The sequence below is a fragment of the Erinaceus europaeus genome, unplaced genomic scaffold (assembly GCF_950295315.1).
Source record: "Erinaceus europaeus unplaced genomic scaffold, mEriEur2.1 scaffold_584, whole genome shotgun sequence".
Lineage (NCBI taxonomy): Eukaryota > Metazoa > Chordata > Mammalia > Eulipotyphla > Erinaceidae > Erinaceus > Erinaceus europaeus.
In genome coordinates, this window is record NW_026648116.1 from 42,501 (window position 1) to 59,240 (window position 16,740).

At 41.1% G+C, this 16,740-nt stretch overlaps 1 protein-coding gene across 1 annotated transcript in view; it reads left to right on the plus strand.

Annotated features, from left to right (window-relative positions):
* Positions 1 to 16,740, plus strand: part of LOC132536626 (ankyrin-3-like) — a 74,702-nt gene that overhangs the window by 38,898 nt on the left and 19,064 nt on the right. The window contains exons 9-10 of the mRNA XM_060184746.1: positions 2,994 to 3,117; positions 8,178 to 8,265. Of these exons, the coding sequence (XP_060040729.1) occupies positions 2,994 to 3,117; positions 8,178 to 8,265 (212 nt within the window). The remainder of the gene's footprint in view (positions 1 to 2,993; positions 3,118 to 8,177; positions 8,266 to 16,740) is intronic.

Genomic DNA, 16,740 nt, shown 5'->3' on the forward strand with positions numbered 1-16,740 from the left:
CAAAATGAGAATGAAATAAGAGTAGTTTGCATTTTAAGCAGGTGTGGAAAACACTAATTCTCAGGCATTTTCTCCATTTTAACTATGGTTCTTTCCATTCCTTTCCTTAAGAGTTGGGTTTTTGTTTTTGTTTTTTTTTGCTTTTGCTTAGAAATGTTTTTTAGTATGTGCCAGACTTCTATTTGCACTGTTAATCACAGTAATTCCTTGATGCTTTTACCTAGGAAAAGCAAGTCTGTTCCCCACTTCATGAGTTCCACATACTTAAATTTCCATACTTAACAATTTCATAGAGTTAACAATCCAAGAGACAGATGTGCTGTAACTTTAGCAAGATTTTTAACACCCCCTAACTTTTCTACGCTGCTTCTCCAGCTATTCAGAGAAAAAGCAATTAAAATAGCTTCTCCAGTGTACCCAGATGGAGAATGAAGACTTCCTGCTAGTTTTTCCCTCCATGGCCAACATAAACAGGGTGGGGGAGCAGAGAAGGGAGGCCAGCAGTTGCAGAAGGGAGAAACAATGTAACAGCGAAGTGACAGGAGTATCTCTTCAAGCCTGCCTCCAACCATTGCAACAAAGAAAGACCTTTGCAGCCAACCCCAGCTCCCCCTGGGCTTGGCTTTCTAGCCGGGGAGTTCTCAAGGAGGTAGAACCAGTTCTTTCTGTAGTGAGCAGTTGAAAGAGCTTGTGCCAGAAATACAGCAGATATATCCACATGCATTTTCCCAGCATTTCTCACTTCTGCTCCTTTTTCTCAAACTCTTGATAAAAAAAAAAAGCCATACTAGTTCATGTATCCTCAAGTGTTTTGAGAGTTCTGGGAATCAGTGCAGCTCCCCTCTGCCCCACAGTTTCACAATTTCAACTCTAGGGCAAGCCCTGCCTCTCTTTCTCCTCCCTCCTTCCACCTGACAGGGACCATAAATAACCCAGGCTCCCTGTGTTCCCAGTTGAGAACAAAGTTGAAAGTTTGCCTGGAGCTTCTTGCCACTCCCCTCCAGGGCTACTTCTTTGTTTTCGTCTCCAGTATCTCTCAACAGCCCACCCCCCACTTGGGTTGGCTGTTTCTTGATTCAAATGAGAGAAGAGTTGCCTCAACAAGAAACGCAGCACCCCCATGGCGATGGCTCTCCCTAGATTTTAAGGCTGTCTGGGTTACCGGTTAGCCACGGAGCATTGGTATCAAATTACTGAAAGTCTACACCGGACCAGTCCTCATATTTACATACAAATAACTCCAAGGGCTTGCATTTATGTCACCATTCCGTCCTGCTAGAGGCTTGCCAGAAGAGATTTTAATCCAATCAGAAGGAGCTTTGAAAGGATGTCTGTGGAGTGATCAGAAGGATTTTTAATCTCAATTAAGCGTTGCCAGCCTTGTTCCTTTTTCTTTTAATTTTTATTATTGGTCTGAAATATTAAAAGTCGCTGACTTTTGATGAATGGGAAAGATATGTAGTTCCTCAGTTACCTTGGAGGAGTGGAAGATGCTGAGAGGAACTCAACAGTGGTGGTGAAGGCCAGCGGAGGCTATCATCCAGGGATTGGTTTTTGGGGTGCTAATTTGGAGGGAGATTCTAAATCACTGCTTAAAAGAATTTCTGGAGACATCAGGGAAACGTTTGATCAACCCAACCTGTTGGAAATGGCTTTACTACAGAGTAAGATCTTTATTTCAGTTGTGCTCTCTTGGTGTGTACTGTTTTTGTTTCATATGTTGTGTGTGTGTTTAAGCGCGAATAGACCAGCTGTAAACCGTAATAGTTATTTTAAAATAATCTTCTGGTACTTGATAGCCGTAAAAAGTGGATGTTTATTATTTTTTTAACATTAAAAAAAAGGAGTTGACAGTGTATTTTTAGACTTGATTGGTAGTTTAAAAACTGAGCTCTTGTGGTTTCCTGAATCTAAATGAATGGAAATTGTAAATGAGACTGAAGGAAGAAATGGGAAAATATGACTAGAGTGAATGAATCACTTACCTTTCAAGAAACACACAGCATATATTCTTTAGAAGAGTGTCTCCAGCCAGCTAAGCCTGGAGCCAACTTTGTGTCCTGAATGAGACCAGTCATTAAAAAATGACAAAGTTTTTACCTGAATTCTGAAGGGACTTCTGTGGCCTGTGCTACATACATTTCAAGAAGGGTGGGGAATTTTCCCAGAGCGTGGAGACATCTGAAAAACCTGACTTGTCACTCCTGGAATGTGGTTTTTACATGTGAGGTCACGTTATGCGTATGCAACTAGTAAAAAAAAAAAAACGTTTCTAATGTAGTTATTTCTGTATGGAGAGTAAAGAACACTCTATATGATTTTTTTTTTCAAATTGCTGAAGGTTCCCTATTTGATCTGTACAGAAGAAGGTCAGGTGACCTTTCAAATAGCACTGAAGCACCAGTGCAGATTAGCTAAACTGTTAATTTGATAGGTTCAGAAACAGCTTGAAATTGGTGCGTTCCAGGAGCTCTGTTTAACACAGGATTTCAGTTAAATAAACTTATTGGTTTCTTACGTAAAAGTCACAAACTAAAATCCTGTGTAGGACCGTGAAACCTGATCTGATCTCTTCCCACATAATTTCAGAAACAGTAATGAAGAAGTAGCTCTTGATTTGCAGTGTATGTCCATTCAAACAAGCTCTCATCATGGGTAAAGGGAAAGTAACTAGCTTAAAGGGCCCACCTTTTATATAGCTGCTAAACTGAAGGGGGGGCGGGGCGGAACAAGGGGGAATATGAAAATGCTTAAATTAGTTTTCAACACTGGAAGTTTTTTTTTCCCCCCTCACTTCACTCTTAATTATGAACTAATCTTTACCTATACTTTTTCCTTCCAAATGACAATTACAAATATTATCCAGGGGATACTAGATGGCTGTGAAAAAAAAAGGTTAATTTGCTGATTACCAAGGGAGAGAGGTGTTCTCTGTCACTGTCACATTTTCAAAGGGGAACTTTCTAATATTGGTTTGCTTTGAACATCCACAGGCGAAGATGCTATGACAGGGGACACTGACAAATACCTGGGGCCCCAGGATCTTAAAGAATTGGGAGATGACTCTCTACCTGCTGAAGGCTACATGGGCTTTAGTCTGGGGCCCCGATCTGCCAGGTATTTGATTATTACTTTTTGTTATTCATAGCTAATTGACAACGCTCATAATTTGTCATAAGCCAGAATCATGTCCATTTCTTACATTATCCAGAATGTGCTCTGTAAGCGAGAATGTGAATATGGTGAAAAGACCTCAGCTCCAATGTACATGTTCTGCTATTTTTCTTTGTGGTCTTTAGTCCTTGATTTTTATGTGATTGAACATGTTAATCATTTTTTTTTTTTTCTCTTCACCTTGCAATCACGCTTTAAGCACATAAGCAAAAGCACTTACTGACAGAACTGGAAGAACCAAACTGGGTTACCGACTTCAAAATTAAATTGTGTTGTATATTCTTTTCTAATAAGAAAAGTCTGCATTTGTTCATTATTCTCTCTACTGAAAGAATAATTGATGACTGAACTTAGCAGAACTCTTCCAGGAAAAACAAACAAACATATGTTGTTGGTTAATATCAGTTACCTAGTCTTTTGAGTATCTCAACTAAATTTATGTCATTATAAACATTTTACGAGAGACACCTTAGGGTGATAGCAGTGACTTAGCAAAAGTCCCAAACAGAAATGATGGTTCTGCAGTCCTTCCTGCAGAAGCACAGAGGCCTAGCTCATCTGGTAGACCACACCTGAATTGTGATCGAGGGTCCGGGTTCGAGTGCCTCCATCACCAGAAAAGTATGCAAAAGGAAAGGCTCACATAGGAGTAAGTGGTGGTGCGCTGCTACTGTTTCTCCTTCTCTCTTCTACATGAGAAAAAAGAACCAAAAAAAAAAAAAAAAAACACAGGACCTTGTCTAGAATTTGAGGATTTCTTTCCCCTGGTTGGATTAACAGCATGTTTGCTGACAGTTTTATTTTAAAGCTAATAATTAAACCTTCCAAGCCAGCGCCCTGGGGACATTTTCCTATAGTCTGCAAATTTGTTGTAAAAGTGTCATTGTCTTACAGTGAATGGTACTTGGCACAAAGTAAACCTGGGACTTTATTCTTAGTGTCATTGTTGTGGCCAGTTTCGATACTGAATTGATTTTTCTTCAAGTTGGTCTGTTTTATAATAGAATTTGGAACCCAATATAGTATTAGTTTGTTTCATAAATGTTTATAAGAGACTTTAAAATCTTACTGTAAGGGGAAATGGCATACAATGTTTTTACTTCAGATAATCTTGGATAGCAATAAGTTACAGATAGAAATATGCCAATTCTTAGAGGATCACGAGCATTTTTTTATTTAGAAATGAAACAGCTTTTGTAACTTAATAACTGCTTTTCCTTGGTAATAGGTAGAAGACACATTTTGTGAATCAGTCAGTTATATAAAGAAAGATGTAGTGGCTGACATCCAGTGAAAAAATGAAACCAGAATATTTCCCATAATGCTTAAATACTTATAATTTCAATTGCACCATTATTTGTGGCTACTGTGTGGAACTCATTTTTTACATTGACAATTCGTGTTATGCTCAGAGGCATATTAAACAAACAACCAAAAAAGCCACTAAAACTGATCTATTTTCAAGTTTTGTAATAACATTACCAAGTATATTCTGAGTGTAACATTTATAATGAAATACATGAAGTGTATACTTCATTCGACCATAACATTTTTTCTTTTTCCCTTTGTCTGATTTTTTTTTTTTTTTTGCTTTCTACTCCTGATTTTTTTCTCTAAAAATACCCTAAAATAGTCCCAAGATCAGGTAAGAAGACATTGCACTTTGACAGTATTTTTCTGCCCCCTCCCGAATCATGTTCTCATTTTTATTTTCTTCAGCATTGTGGTGTGATGTGCTGTGATGTGCTACTTTGCTTTTTTAGTTTTCTGCTTAGCTTTAGAACATTAAGTTTTTGATTCTGAGAAAATATCTCATAAGCAATAGTACTTACACACAAAACTGACCACTTGAAGCATCCCTTCACTTTAACAAAGTTTGTATAGTGCATGTGGTAACTAGAGAGATGTGACTGGGATTCATTAAAAAAAAAAAATCTTGATTTAAAGGACTCTTCATTTGCTGGTTGCTGTTTTGCTTGAGTATGCTAGGTATATTCGTTTTCATTTTAGAATTTTTAGGCATGTGTTTTTTTCTAATCCTTCCTGTATTTAACACTTAGGTTATACTGATAGCTACAAATAATAGAGTGGGCCGAAATTAAAACAATTTAGTTGTTAGTTAGAAAGCATTTAATGCTTTCCAGACCCCTATGCAAATAATCACTCATTTTAGTAGCTCAAAGTACTTTAGTGTATTAAGGATCCAGAGTGGTGCCAGATGGGTTTAATAGGCTCCATCTGCATAATCTAAGTTGGCCTAAAAGAATTTGTAAAACATACATCTTTAGGTCTTTGGATTTGACACTCATATATTAAATCAAAAGAAAGACCCTGGGGGCAGGGGGCGGGCGGTAGCACAGCGGGTTAAGTGTACTTGGTGTAAGGACCTGCATAAGAATCCCAGTTCAAGCCCCCAGCTCCCCACCTGCAGGGGAGTCGCTTCACAGGCGGTGAAGCAGGTATGCAGGTGTCTGTCTTTCTCTCCATTCTCTGTCTTCTCTGTCTTCCCCTCTTCTCTCCATTTCTCTCTTGTCCGATCCAACAACAATGACATCAGTAACAAGAGCCAGTGATAACCCTGGAGGCAAAAAAATAAATAAATAAAAGAAAGAAAGAAAAAGAAAAAGACAGACACTGAGAAAGGCTGAGTGGTGTCACACGCGTTACTGTGCTCAAGGGCCAGGGTTCAAGACTCCATCCCCCATTTGGGGGCGTTCAAAAGACACAGCTTAGAAAATACCAGCAAATCTTAGGTACATTTAATAACTGAAATTAAAAGAATATGTAATTATTATTCTGAACCTTCATGTGTTTGTCCACATATATATTACAGCGGTTCTTCAAGTAGCATTAATACCCGCACACACTATGGGATATTGAGTTTACCAGAATGTAAAGAAATAGAGGACAGAGCTTCTCAGTTCCTCTCAAGTCACAAAGTTTGGACAAAATGAATGTCACCGTGGAGACTTAGATGTTGCAGTAATAGTGCAACCCCCTCAGCCCATACAGTTCTTTGAGTTAGAATTAGATGATTAAAGCTCAGTTCTTCAACCATGTCAACCACACGTCAAGGGTCTGGCAGTCACATGTGAACAGTGGCTAGTGTTTCGGATAGTGCAGATTCTGAAGATGGTCAGCCCTGCAGAGCTCACCATTGAATACGGTTGACTTAAGACAGTAGAAAGAAAACCGGTACTTTTAGAGAGTTCATGCTGTGTTTGAGAGACAGGGAATGCTTAGAAATAGAAGCAGTGGAAAAGAACATTCTTGCCACTGAGACGGGAGAAGAGGTAAGAAGCAAAGGCCGTAGGGTTGGACATAGCAGGTCAGTCATGTGGCTGCCTCCGTAAGCCTCTGCATGCATGGAGCGTTCTTACCTATTTGTTTATCAGTTTCCAGAGAGACCTATCTCCAGTTTCTGATATTGTGATTTGCTCAGAATAGTCACTTAAATATTGGTGGATATACAAAAAAAAAAACAAAAACAAAAAACCTGCAGGCTGTTGCTTATACAAGGAGGGAGTTGAGATCCTGATAAAAACTTACTCTAATCCTGGAGCTGAATCATGCCTGTCCTTCTATCTAGAGTAATAACTATTATTCAGGTGGTTCTGTACCCTGATAAGTGGAACCCACTTTTTCAAGTTATAGGCTGTATCAGCTGAAACACTTCCCAGGCCAAATGCTAATTTTGGATAATTGTCAGTATTACCCAAAATGATACTGTCAGTGGGAAAAAGAAATCTTTTGCAAAGGAAAGAATCGTTTCTCATTTACCTCTTTTTTTTTTTTAAGTTTAATTTTCCTGCCAAGTGCACAAAGTCAGACTTTCAGTCACACGTAGGCATCTTTGTCAGTGTCCAGCTAAGCTGGTGGATGTCAACAAGGCTCCTGTCCTCCCTCCCCCATCGTAAAGGGACCGTACAAGGGGCAGTGTGCAATTAAGGCTAGCTGTGCAGGGCATCCCATTACTGAAGAGCTAGTTCTAGTCTACGGGGAAGTGATGGCATATTCTTCAGCTCCATTCCAAGGAGAACAAAGTTGAAGCCTCATACCTCAGTCCTAACAGTAGGCAATGAAAAGCTACTTCAAACAGCCTCCCCCGTGCATAAGGATATTGAGTAGGAGGTGATCCATCACAGACTGCCATCCTCTGCTTCTGAAGGGTTCAAAGGAGTTGTCCAAGGCTGAGATTAGCTGCAATTCCAACCTTCCTTGTGTGGCCTGTTGTGTGTGTCTGCAGGATTGCTGGACTGCCATGGCAAAGCTCTTAGTTGGTCTTGAGATCAGAATCATGTTGAGTGATACTTCAGAGCATTAAGTTACTGGTGGGCTAGGAAGTTCAGGATCTCTGTAGAGGATCTGAAAAAGATTAGATCTTAAGAATGCCAAGGAAGAAAAGGGTGGATAAAGAAGCCAGAATAACCAGAAACATGGCAAGTATCTTATTGGATGTATTCTTTATACTATTTTCTTCTTGTCTGTCGTGAGTAGCCATCAACCAGAGCTTTTAGTAAGCCAAGCCCGTATCTAGTTCTCAAAAAAATTATAAATAGACTAATTGACAGAAGACATTCTATTCCATAGTACAAGGTAGATACTTGGGGACCAAAAAAAGAGAGAAAAAAAAAAACAACTCTAAATTCTTAGGAAAATAAGACGATCTTAAAAATTATCCAGACTCATCTGGTTCTTCTCACTTGTCATGTTTGTTCGGCTGTCATAGTGAAACGTCCATAGCTTTCACTTCCTCACATTTTAAACCTGTGGACCTAATTTTAAATCAAACCTGCTCATGAGTTTGTCTCTGTTTAAGAGATCCCTTCAGATGTAAGGAATTTTACTGTGGTTGTCTTTCAAGAATAACTTGTGTTGCTATGTGTAGCCATCCCGCCTGCTCTTGAAGTCGCATGCATTAATTTTCTTTTATCCATCGCATCCTCATCTATCTACCACTCTTGAATGGTTAACTGTAAATACAACAGCCTCCGCTCCTTCAGTTCGGATAGGTCTTATACCTTGAACAGAAGCTCCTATGCACGGGACAGCATGATGATTGAAGAACTCGTGGGACCATCCAAAGAGCAGGTATGCGACCTTTTAAAAGTATTTTGTGATCGAGTCAACTTCTTTCATGACAAGAAGTGAATCTTCTGCATGTTTGATTTGCAATTGTAAACCTTGTGGTACTGTTAGTTAAAGAAAAAATTGAATTGCATCATAGATGTCAACATTCCTCTCTTCTGTAGATGAGTCCCTCAAATCCCATAGAGAACAACTCAAAATCCTAGGATAGCCATGAATATCTTTTTTAAATTTTTTTTTTTTTTTCTCTATTTAATGAGAGAGATAGATGGAGAGTCAGGGAAAGCCCAGAGCACTGTTTAGCTCTGGCTTATGGTGGTGCTGGGGATTGAACCTGGGACCTTGGAGCCTCAGAAATGAAAGTCTTATGCACATTTTGCTATCTCTCTAGCCCTTGGGTATCTTTCTTTATTCTAGGTTGTTTTTTTTTTTTTTCAACTTTGCTATAGAGCGTTCATAGTAATTGGTAGCCAAAGTCATTTTCATTTTCATCATTCACACGCATGTTAGCGCTTGCTCTGCGAGTTGAGTGCATAAGTCACCATTTCCGAGGATCAAAGTCCAAGCCCTCAGTTCCTACCTGAAGGAAGGAAGCATCCTAAGCAGTAAAGTCATCCTACAGGAGTCTCTCATTCTCCCTCTCTACATCCTCTGCCCCCTCTCAATTTCTCTCTGTCCTATCACATTAAACAAATCAATATTTTTTAAAGAAAATGTATCAGCTACATTAGTAGTATTAAAATTCATTTGTTTTCGCTGTAATAGTATGGAAGCCATGTAGGAGAATATCTATTCTAGGGTCATATATGTATACTGAGGTTTTCAGGAATAGAGTAAGTCAGACATTTTCAGTGGTTCTGTCAAAAATATATGCTTGAACTGGTAAAATGGTTCTCATGGAAAGTGTTCCCACTTTGCCATGAGTGAGACCTAGACCTGAGCCCAATCTCCACCACATTGAAGAGAGCGGAGGTGTCTCTCTCTGTTCATCAAAAATTTATTCCAATAATGATGAATCCAACTTCTTCGCCCCATCTTGGATGGAGCTTGAAGGAATCATGTTGAGTTGAGATGAGCCCGAAAGAGAAGTTGAGAAATAAGAACAGAAAGGGGAAACACAAAGGACTCTGGACTGGGGTTGGTGGAAGGCATCGCAGAAAAGGACTCTGGGGAGAGGAGTGTGTCTTTCAGGTCCTGGTACGTGATGACAGAGGAGGACCAAGGCTGGGGTGAACGTGTTTTGCAGAAATCTGAGAAATTTTACAAGTGTACTAACAACTGTATTTACTATAAATCATTAATCCCCCAATAAAAAAAAGATATTTAAAAAAATTATTCCAGAGCAGCGAAACCCAGGCAACAACAGCAAAAGAAGTGTCTGTCTGTCTGTCTGTCTGTGTGTGTTTCTGTTAAGAGTACAGAAACAAATAAGAGTAAAATCTCATTGTTGAATCTAGGTGGAATAGATATGAGTAATTTTTACACAATTTTTAAAACTTTTTAAAAATTGTTTATTTATAAAGAGGAAACATTGACAAAACCATAGGATAAGAGGGGTACAGCTTCGCACAATTCCCACCACCAGACCTCCATCTACCAAGCCCTCCCCTGATGGCTTTCCTATTCTTTATCCCTCTGGGAGTATGGACCCAGGGTCATTGTGGGATGCAGAAGGTGAAAGGTCTGGCTTCTGTAGTTGCTTCCTCGATGAACATGGGCGTTGACTGGTCGGTCCATACTCCCAGCCTGTCTCTCTCTTTCCCTAGTGGGGAAGGGCACTGGGGAAGTGGAGCTCCAGGACACATTTTTGGGGTTGTCTGTCCAGGGAAGTCTGGTTGAATCCTGCTGGCATCTGGAACCTGGAGGCTGAAAAGAGAGTTAATATACAAAGCCAAACAAACTGTTAGACAATCATAGACCTAATGGCTGGAATAGTGCAGGTGAAGCGTTGGGGGATCCTCCATTTTGTAGACAGCTAGTAGGCATATTTTGGTTATATTTCAAAGGGTCTGTAGCTATACTAGTGTTTTTTGTTGTTTTTTTTTTTGCCTGAGCCTGAAATCTGATATGCAGGTGGATCCTAATTATTGTCTGGGGAGATGATGTCATGGCTGGAAAAGGAACAGAAAGCTGGATCAGGGAAGAGAGTAGCAATATGGGAAAGGGGTATAAATATTATTGTAGACCCCATCAATTTGATGTTATCTGGGGCCCATAATTAGCTTGGGAGCCTGTGTGACCTCTACCTCCCTCTAGATCTGAGCTCACATTCTGTGGTCATGAGTAGGAACATTCCATGCTGCCCCAGTATCTACCCATCTTCCTCAGGCGTAGCATAGAGTGTGCTGTCCATCCTCCAGAGGGTGGAACATTCTCTACCATTATTGATCCAGGTTGAGGGCAAGGTCCTATGGGGGCCCACAAAGGGGCCTATTGTGTTGTTCCTGATAGAGATGACCAGTAACAATGGAGAGAGGGATTTATTTGAGGTCTAGGCCCATCAAGTCTGTTTGGAAGACTCAGAACTCCCCGATTAGGGCCCCAGCTGGTGGACTGGCCTCATAGTGACTAAAGAGTCATCTTTAACGTATGCCAGTCTCTTGCCCTTATTCAACTTTTGCAGTCTTTGCTTTGCTAAGCTAAGTTTTGGAGTGAGTGAGAGAACTGTAATAGGAAGTAGGTGAGGAGGGTATCTAAGTCTAAGTAGACACTATTTCATTATGAACATGATACTGACTCACTAAAGACTACTGTGTATTTTTGCTTTCAGGTATATATTTTGCCCTAATTTATAGATATATGTGAATATATGCTCTATCTTACTGGACCTGGCCTATATCTAGGTTTTGGGACTTTGTTAGGAAGTGAACCTCCTGGAATGGGATTAGAGAATACCATGAAAGGAAAGGTCTCACCCGAGTGATGAGGGTGAAGGGTTGGCTATCCAGTCTGATGTCTCTGTACAGTCTGAGGTGAAGGATGCTGAGATGGTACTTGTTGCATTGATTAGGTTGGAATCGGTGGATGCAATATCATTTGGCCTGACTTGAGAGAAGCATGCCGGGAAGTGATCCCCACCCCAGAGGTTCCAGGATTGGGAGAAACATAGGCTCTATAGACGAAGCGGGAGATTCTCTTATTTTTGTGAGAACCTGCAACTTGAAAGAAAGGGGGAAACATACTGTGAAAGAGGTATATATTAACTTTATAAACTCCTTATACCTCATTGATTAAAGAGAGGGAGGTGGCTGATTCCCTAAAAGAGAGTCTTTCCGGGGGAAGAGTCTCTTAATACGTGAGACCAATGAGGAGCATTGGCTTCAGAGGTACAGTTGAATAGGGGCAGAAACTACCCTGGTGTATTGATTGTACCTTGAACATTTTGTTTTATACATTTCAAAGTGGCCAAGAGATAGTTCACTTGGTAGAGTGCATACCTTACCATGTTATAGGATCTGGATTCAAGCCCCAGCATGACATGGAAGTACCCTGAATGATTGCAGTGCAAGCTCCCCAGATGGCGGAATGTATCCTATGGTATCTCTCTCTCTTTCCACTAGCATTCCTTCTTCGTCTATCCGAAATAAGAAAAATGAAAACCTTAACCAGGAGCAGTGGAATTTGCAAACACATGAGACCCCTGGGCCTCATAAACAGAAAAAAAAAAAAAAAAGAAACTTCTCCACAGTGTTATTGTTGGTCCAAAACATTCAAAAAGTCTTGACTATTTCAAATTCTATAGCTGTGATACAGAGCTGTCTGGAGGATTTTTTTTTTTTTTTTTTTTTGCCTCCAAGGTTATTGCTGGGACTCGGTGCCAGCACTGCAAATCCACTGCTCCTGCAGGCTATTTCCCCCCATTTTTGTTGCCCTTGTTGCTCTTGTTGTTGTGATTGTTGTTATTGGCGCCATTGTTATTGGATAGGACAGAGAGAAATGGAGAGAGGAAGGGAAGACAGAGAGGGAGAGAGAAAGACAGACACCTGCAGACCTGCTTCACCGCCTGAGAAGCAACTCCCCTACAGGTGGGGACCCGGGGGCTGGAACCGGGATCCCTACGACAGTCCTTGTGCTTCGCGCCATGTGCGCTTAACCTGCTGTGCTACCACCCGACCCCCATGTCCGAAGAATTTTATAATCGCCCTATCATTGCCCAAAGTTGCCTTGGCAAAGGTGGAAATGAATAAAAATTAACTTTCCATGGGTTTTTTTTTTCCCCCAACAAGAGTTAAAAAATCTCACGCAGATGAAGCAAGTTGCCTTCTTATTACCCAGCTACTGACTAGTTTGCAGATCAACCACAGTGAAAAGAGAGCCAAGACTCAGGATTATTAGCACAGTCCTTATAATACATGTTCTTAAAACCTCTGCAGGTTGAACGTAGGTGTGGAAGCCAGACTTGGGGACAGGATTTGGAAGCGAGAGAGAGAGGTAAACCCATCTCCATTCCCTGCAGGGGCCTCAATAACGGTTAGTCTATAAACTGCCTTGCCTACTACTGGATTAAAAGAGTACATTCTCGCTGTGATATTGGGTTACCCATGAACTCCCTGTTACTTATTTATTTAAGATGTAATCAGACAGAATGTTCTGTCTTTAAGATTTAAAAGACAGAATGACCAGAACATCTCTCTGTGTGTCTGTGTGGTGCTAGGGTTGGAATTCAGGATCTTAAGTATCCACATCATTGGGGCCAGTGGTGGTGCATGTGGTTGAGCAAACACATTATAAGTCATGCACTTTACTTACGGAGCCAAGTCTTCACTTTTTGAGCTCTCTGTGCTTCTGCCTCCCTTTACACGGAATCAGAAGTCACAGTAGACACTCCCGAAAATAAACATAAAAGTAGAATCACTTTGTCTATTCGTTAGAGCGTTATCAAAAGTCTTACTGTCAAGGCAGTGATGCTCAGACTTTACAGATGATTTTCATGAGTAGTTTTTTTTTTTTTTCAAAAAAACAAAAGCTGGGCATTTGGGCTGTAGCACAGCAGGTTAAGCGCACATGGTGGCGAAGCGGAAGGACCCGCGGAAGGACCAGCGTAAGGATCCCGGTTTGAGCCCCCGGCTCCTCACCTGAAGGGGGGTCGCTTCATAGGCGGTGAAGCAGGTCTGCAGGTGTCTATCTTTCTCTCTGCCTCTCTTTCTTCCTTCCCCTCCATTTCTCTCTGTCCTATCTTAACAACGACGACAACAATAATAACTACAATAACAATAAAAACAAGGGCAACAAAAGGGGAAAAAAAAACTGTTCACTTCCTGATTCCTTGAAACTGGGCTTGGGAATTTGAAATGCTCCCAGATTTAAAAATAAAATCCTCTGATTCTTAGAGCTCTAATTAAGGGAATACTTAAGGAGAATTACCAACAATTCCTGAGAAAGCAAGACCTATGGTATTATAGGTCCCTGGGCATGGGCACAGAAGAGCCTGGGGTCCATCTTTAGGTAGGAAGCATGAGCTTAAAGCAACTCATTGGGCCTTTGTATGCCAGACAGATAACATTAACGAACTATGGTATAAGTCCAGATTTGGATGTGTCAGGTTGTCTTAGAGCAACACCCACTAGAAGCATCCCTTTCCATAAAGGTAATGAAGAGAGAGAGAGTGACTAAACAGAAGCCAGCTTATTCAGGGTGACTGTATTTCTTTTGACACGATTACCGTAAGAAACTGTCTGCAACGACTTACTGGCTGTGTATGATCCATATTGGTCAGTCCCCATATGAATAGAATACAATTCATTTGATGCTCTAAGCATCAGGAGATATAAATGTTGGTTACGACTGATGCTTGTAGTGATGACAGGGAAAACAGCTCATTTTTGAGCTCACTCTTTTACAAATGTTATTTCTTTATTATTGGATAGAGACAGAAACTGAGAGGAGAGAGAGAGAGAGAGACAGAGAGGGAAAGAAACAGAGAGAAATCTGCAGACCTGCTTCACTGCTCATGAAGCTTTCCCCCTGCAGGGGGTGCTAGGGGCTTGAACCTGGGTCCTTGCCACACTTAACCAGATGTGCCACTGCCTGGATCCTTGAGCTCACTCTTTTATGTTATTTTTTTGGCTCCAGGGTTATTGTTGGGGTTCGCTCCGTGCCTACACTACAAATCCACTGCCTCGCAGCTTTTTGTACCCTTGTTGACCTTGTTGTTATTCTTGTTAATGTTGTTATTGCTGTTGTTGGATTGGACAGAGAAATTGAGAGAAGAGGGGAAGACAGAGAGGGGTGGAGAAAGATAGATACTTGCTTCACCACTTGTGAAGCGACCCCACCCCCTTGGAGCTTCAGGGCCTCCAACCGAGATCCTTAAGCCAGCCAGTCTTTGTGCTTTGTGCCAGCCAGCCATATACACTTAACCCATGGCATTACCTCCTGACCCCCTGAGCTCCCGTACAAGTCCGTGTGGCTTAGCAGTATTTGTTTCTATTTCACAAGAAGCTTATGAGATACTTTTTGAGAGACAATAGAAAGGTGAAGAGCCTGAGGTACAGACATCTTATGTTACTTGCCTCAGAGGGCACAGCCAGTAGAATTATTGACCATTTGGCTTCAGGCTGACTCCTTATTATCACACTACTTATTTCACGTCTGTATTGCTGATGGGGGGGGGGGGGGATGGAGTCAGCAAAGAGCCCAAACACGTGACAGTTTATCCTCCAGGGTCTCCCACTTGGCATTATTCTCAACGTAAGTGTAGTATCATCCTCGTCCTTTTTTTTTTTTATGATGAAAAATTATTTTTAGACACAGATGTCCTTCACTTCCAGTTCTTACACTCGATTATTTAATGTGCTTTAACTGGAACTGGCAACGTGTAAGCAACAGTGAAAATTATGGAGGACTGCAAGGTCTGACATGGAAACACCATTTAAGAGATTTGACTTCTAGAAGTATTTGTCCTTTAAGTTAAGCATGAGGTAATGCCGGGCTAGCATCGCCGGAGAGAGAGACTCTGGAACTTGTGGCTGAGTGGGAACGCAATGCAATGCCTTGATTGATCAGAGAAAACGCTTTTATATCTTTTGAAACGGAAGTGGCAGGTCTGAAAAGGAAATGGCTAGGAGAGTTTCATAGCAGCTGTTTCATAGCAGCTGTTCTGAAGTTTCTTTCATAGCAGCTGTTCTGAAGGTTCTAACCAGTGGGGATTAAACCAATACCCTGCAGGCAAGGCGGGTCTCAGGCAAAACAATGATTATGTAAATAGACCACAGCATCAAGCAATGCAGGGGACCTGGCATAATGACCAACAAGGTAAAAAGGCCTGAAAGTGGTCTACAGGTGTTTTTCAGGCTCCTCAGTTTGAATGATTCTTGAAATGGTTGTAAGGCCAAAGGATGCAGAAACATTTTATTCAGTATGTTTTCTGGTAAGAGTCCTTCAAAGGTAAAAGAAGACCAGAAATTACTTGTAGACAAAGGTTGATTTTGCCTGTGTGTCACCATCCTGAATTCCTGAGTCAGCATGAGGAGACCTGGCAGTCATTTCTCTATTCCCACCTAGTTCTTGTTCTTTAAAACACAAGTAGAACCTGAACTGAATTGGCATATTGCACCAAAGTAAAAGACTCCGGGGTGGGGGGTTGGGGGGGGAAATATAGATCCAAGAAGGATGACAGAGGACCTAGTGGGGGTTGTATTGTTATGTGGAAAACTGGGGAAAAATGTTATGCATGTGCAAACTCTTGTATTTACTGCTGAATGTAAAACATAATTCCCCAATAAAGAAATTTTAAAAAAAGAAAAGGACAGACATAGAGAAAAAAAAGATAATGTAAAACTCCCTTATTTACTTATTTATTAGGACAAAGAGAAATTGAGAGGGAAAGGAGAGGTAAAGATGATGAAAGAGAGACACCAGCACTCTTCACCACTGGTGACACTCCCCTCTGCAGATGGGGACTGAGGACTTGAATCTTTGTCCTTGCATGTTGTAAGGTGTGCTTCCAACCAGGTGCACCACAGCCCATCCCACACCCGTCCAATTTTTAACTTATGTAGTTTAGTAGAAACTGGAGAGTCCCCAGATCTGGCCATTCAGAACGTTCCTTTTCTTGGGCTCCAGTGATAACCTTAGGCTGAAACATTAGATCTAAGTCAATCCAGTAAGACTCCGATGTGAAGCTTTGTTTGGTCATTTAGAGTAGCTGAGATATTAGGGCTGGGTGGTGGTGCACCTGGTTAAGTGCACATGCTGTAATGTGCAGGGACCTGGGTTCAAGCCCCCAGTTCTCACCACCTGCGGGAGGAAAGCTTTATGAGGGGTGAAGCAGTGTTGCAGGTGAAGCAGTGTTGGATTCTCTCTCTCTCCCTCTCTATCACCCCCTTCCCTCTCAAATTCTGGCTGTCTATATTCAATAATAAATTAAGATAATTTAGAAAAAATCGAGTTGCTAAGCTATTAAAATGACAGTGTTGGGCTGAAGTATGAAGTCATTCTCTTTTATCCGCGAGCCATGGCAGGTCAGTCTTGCCTAAA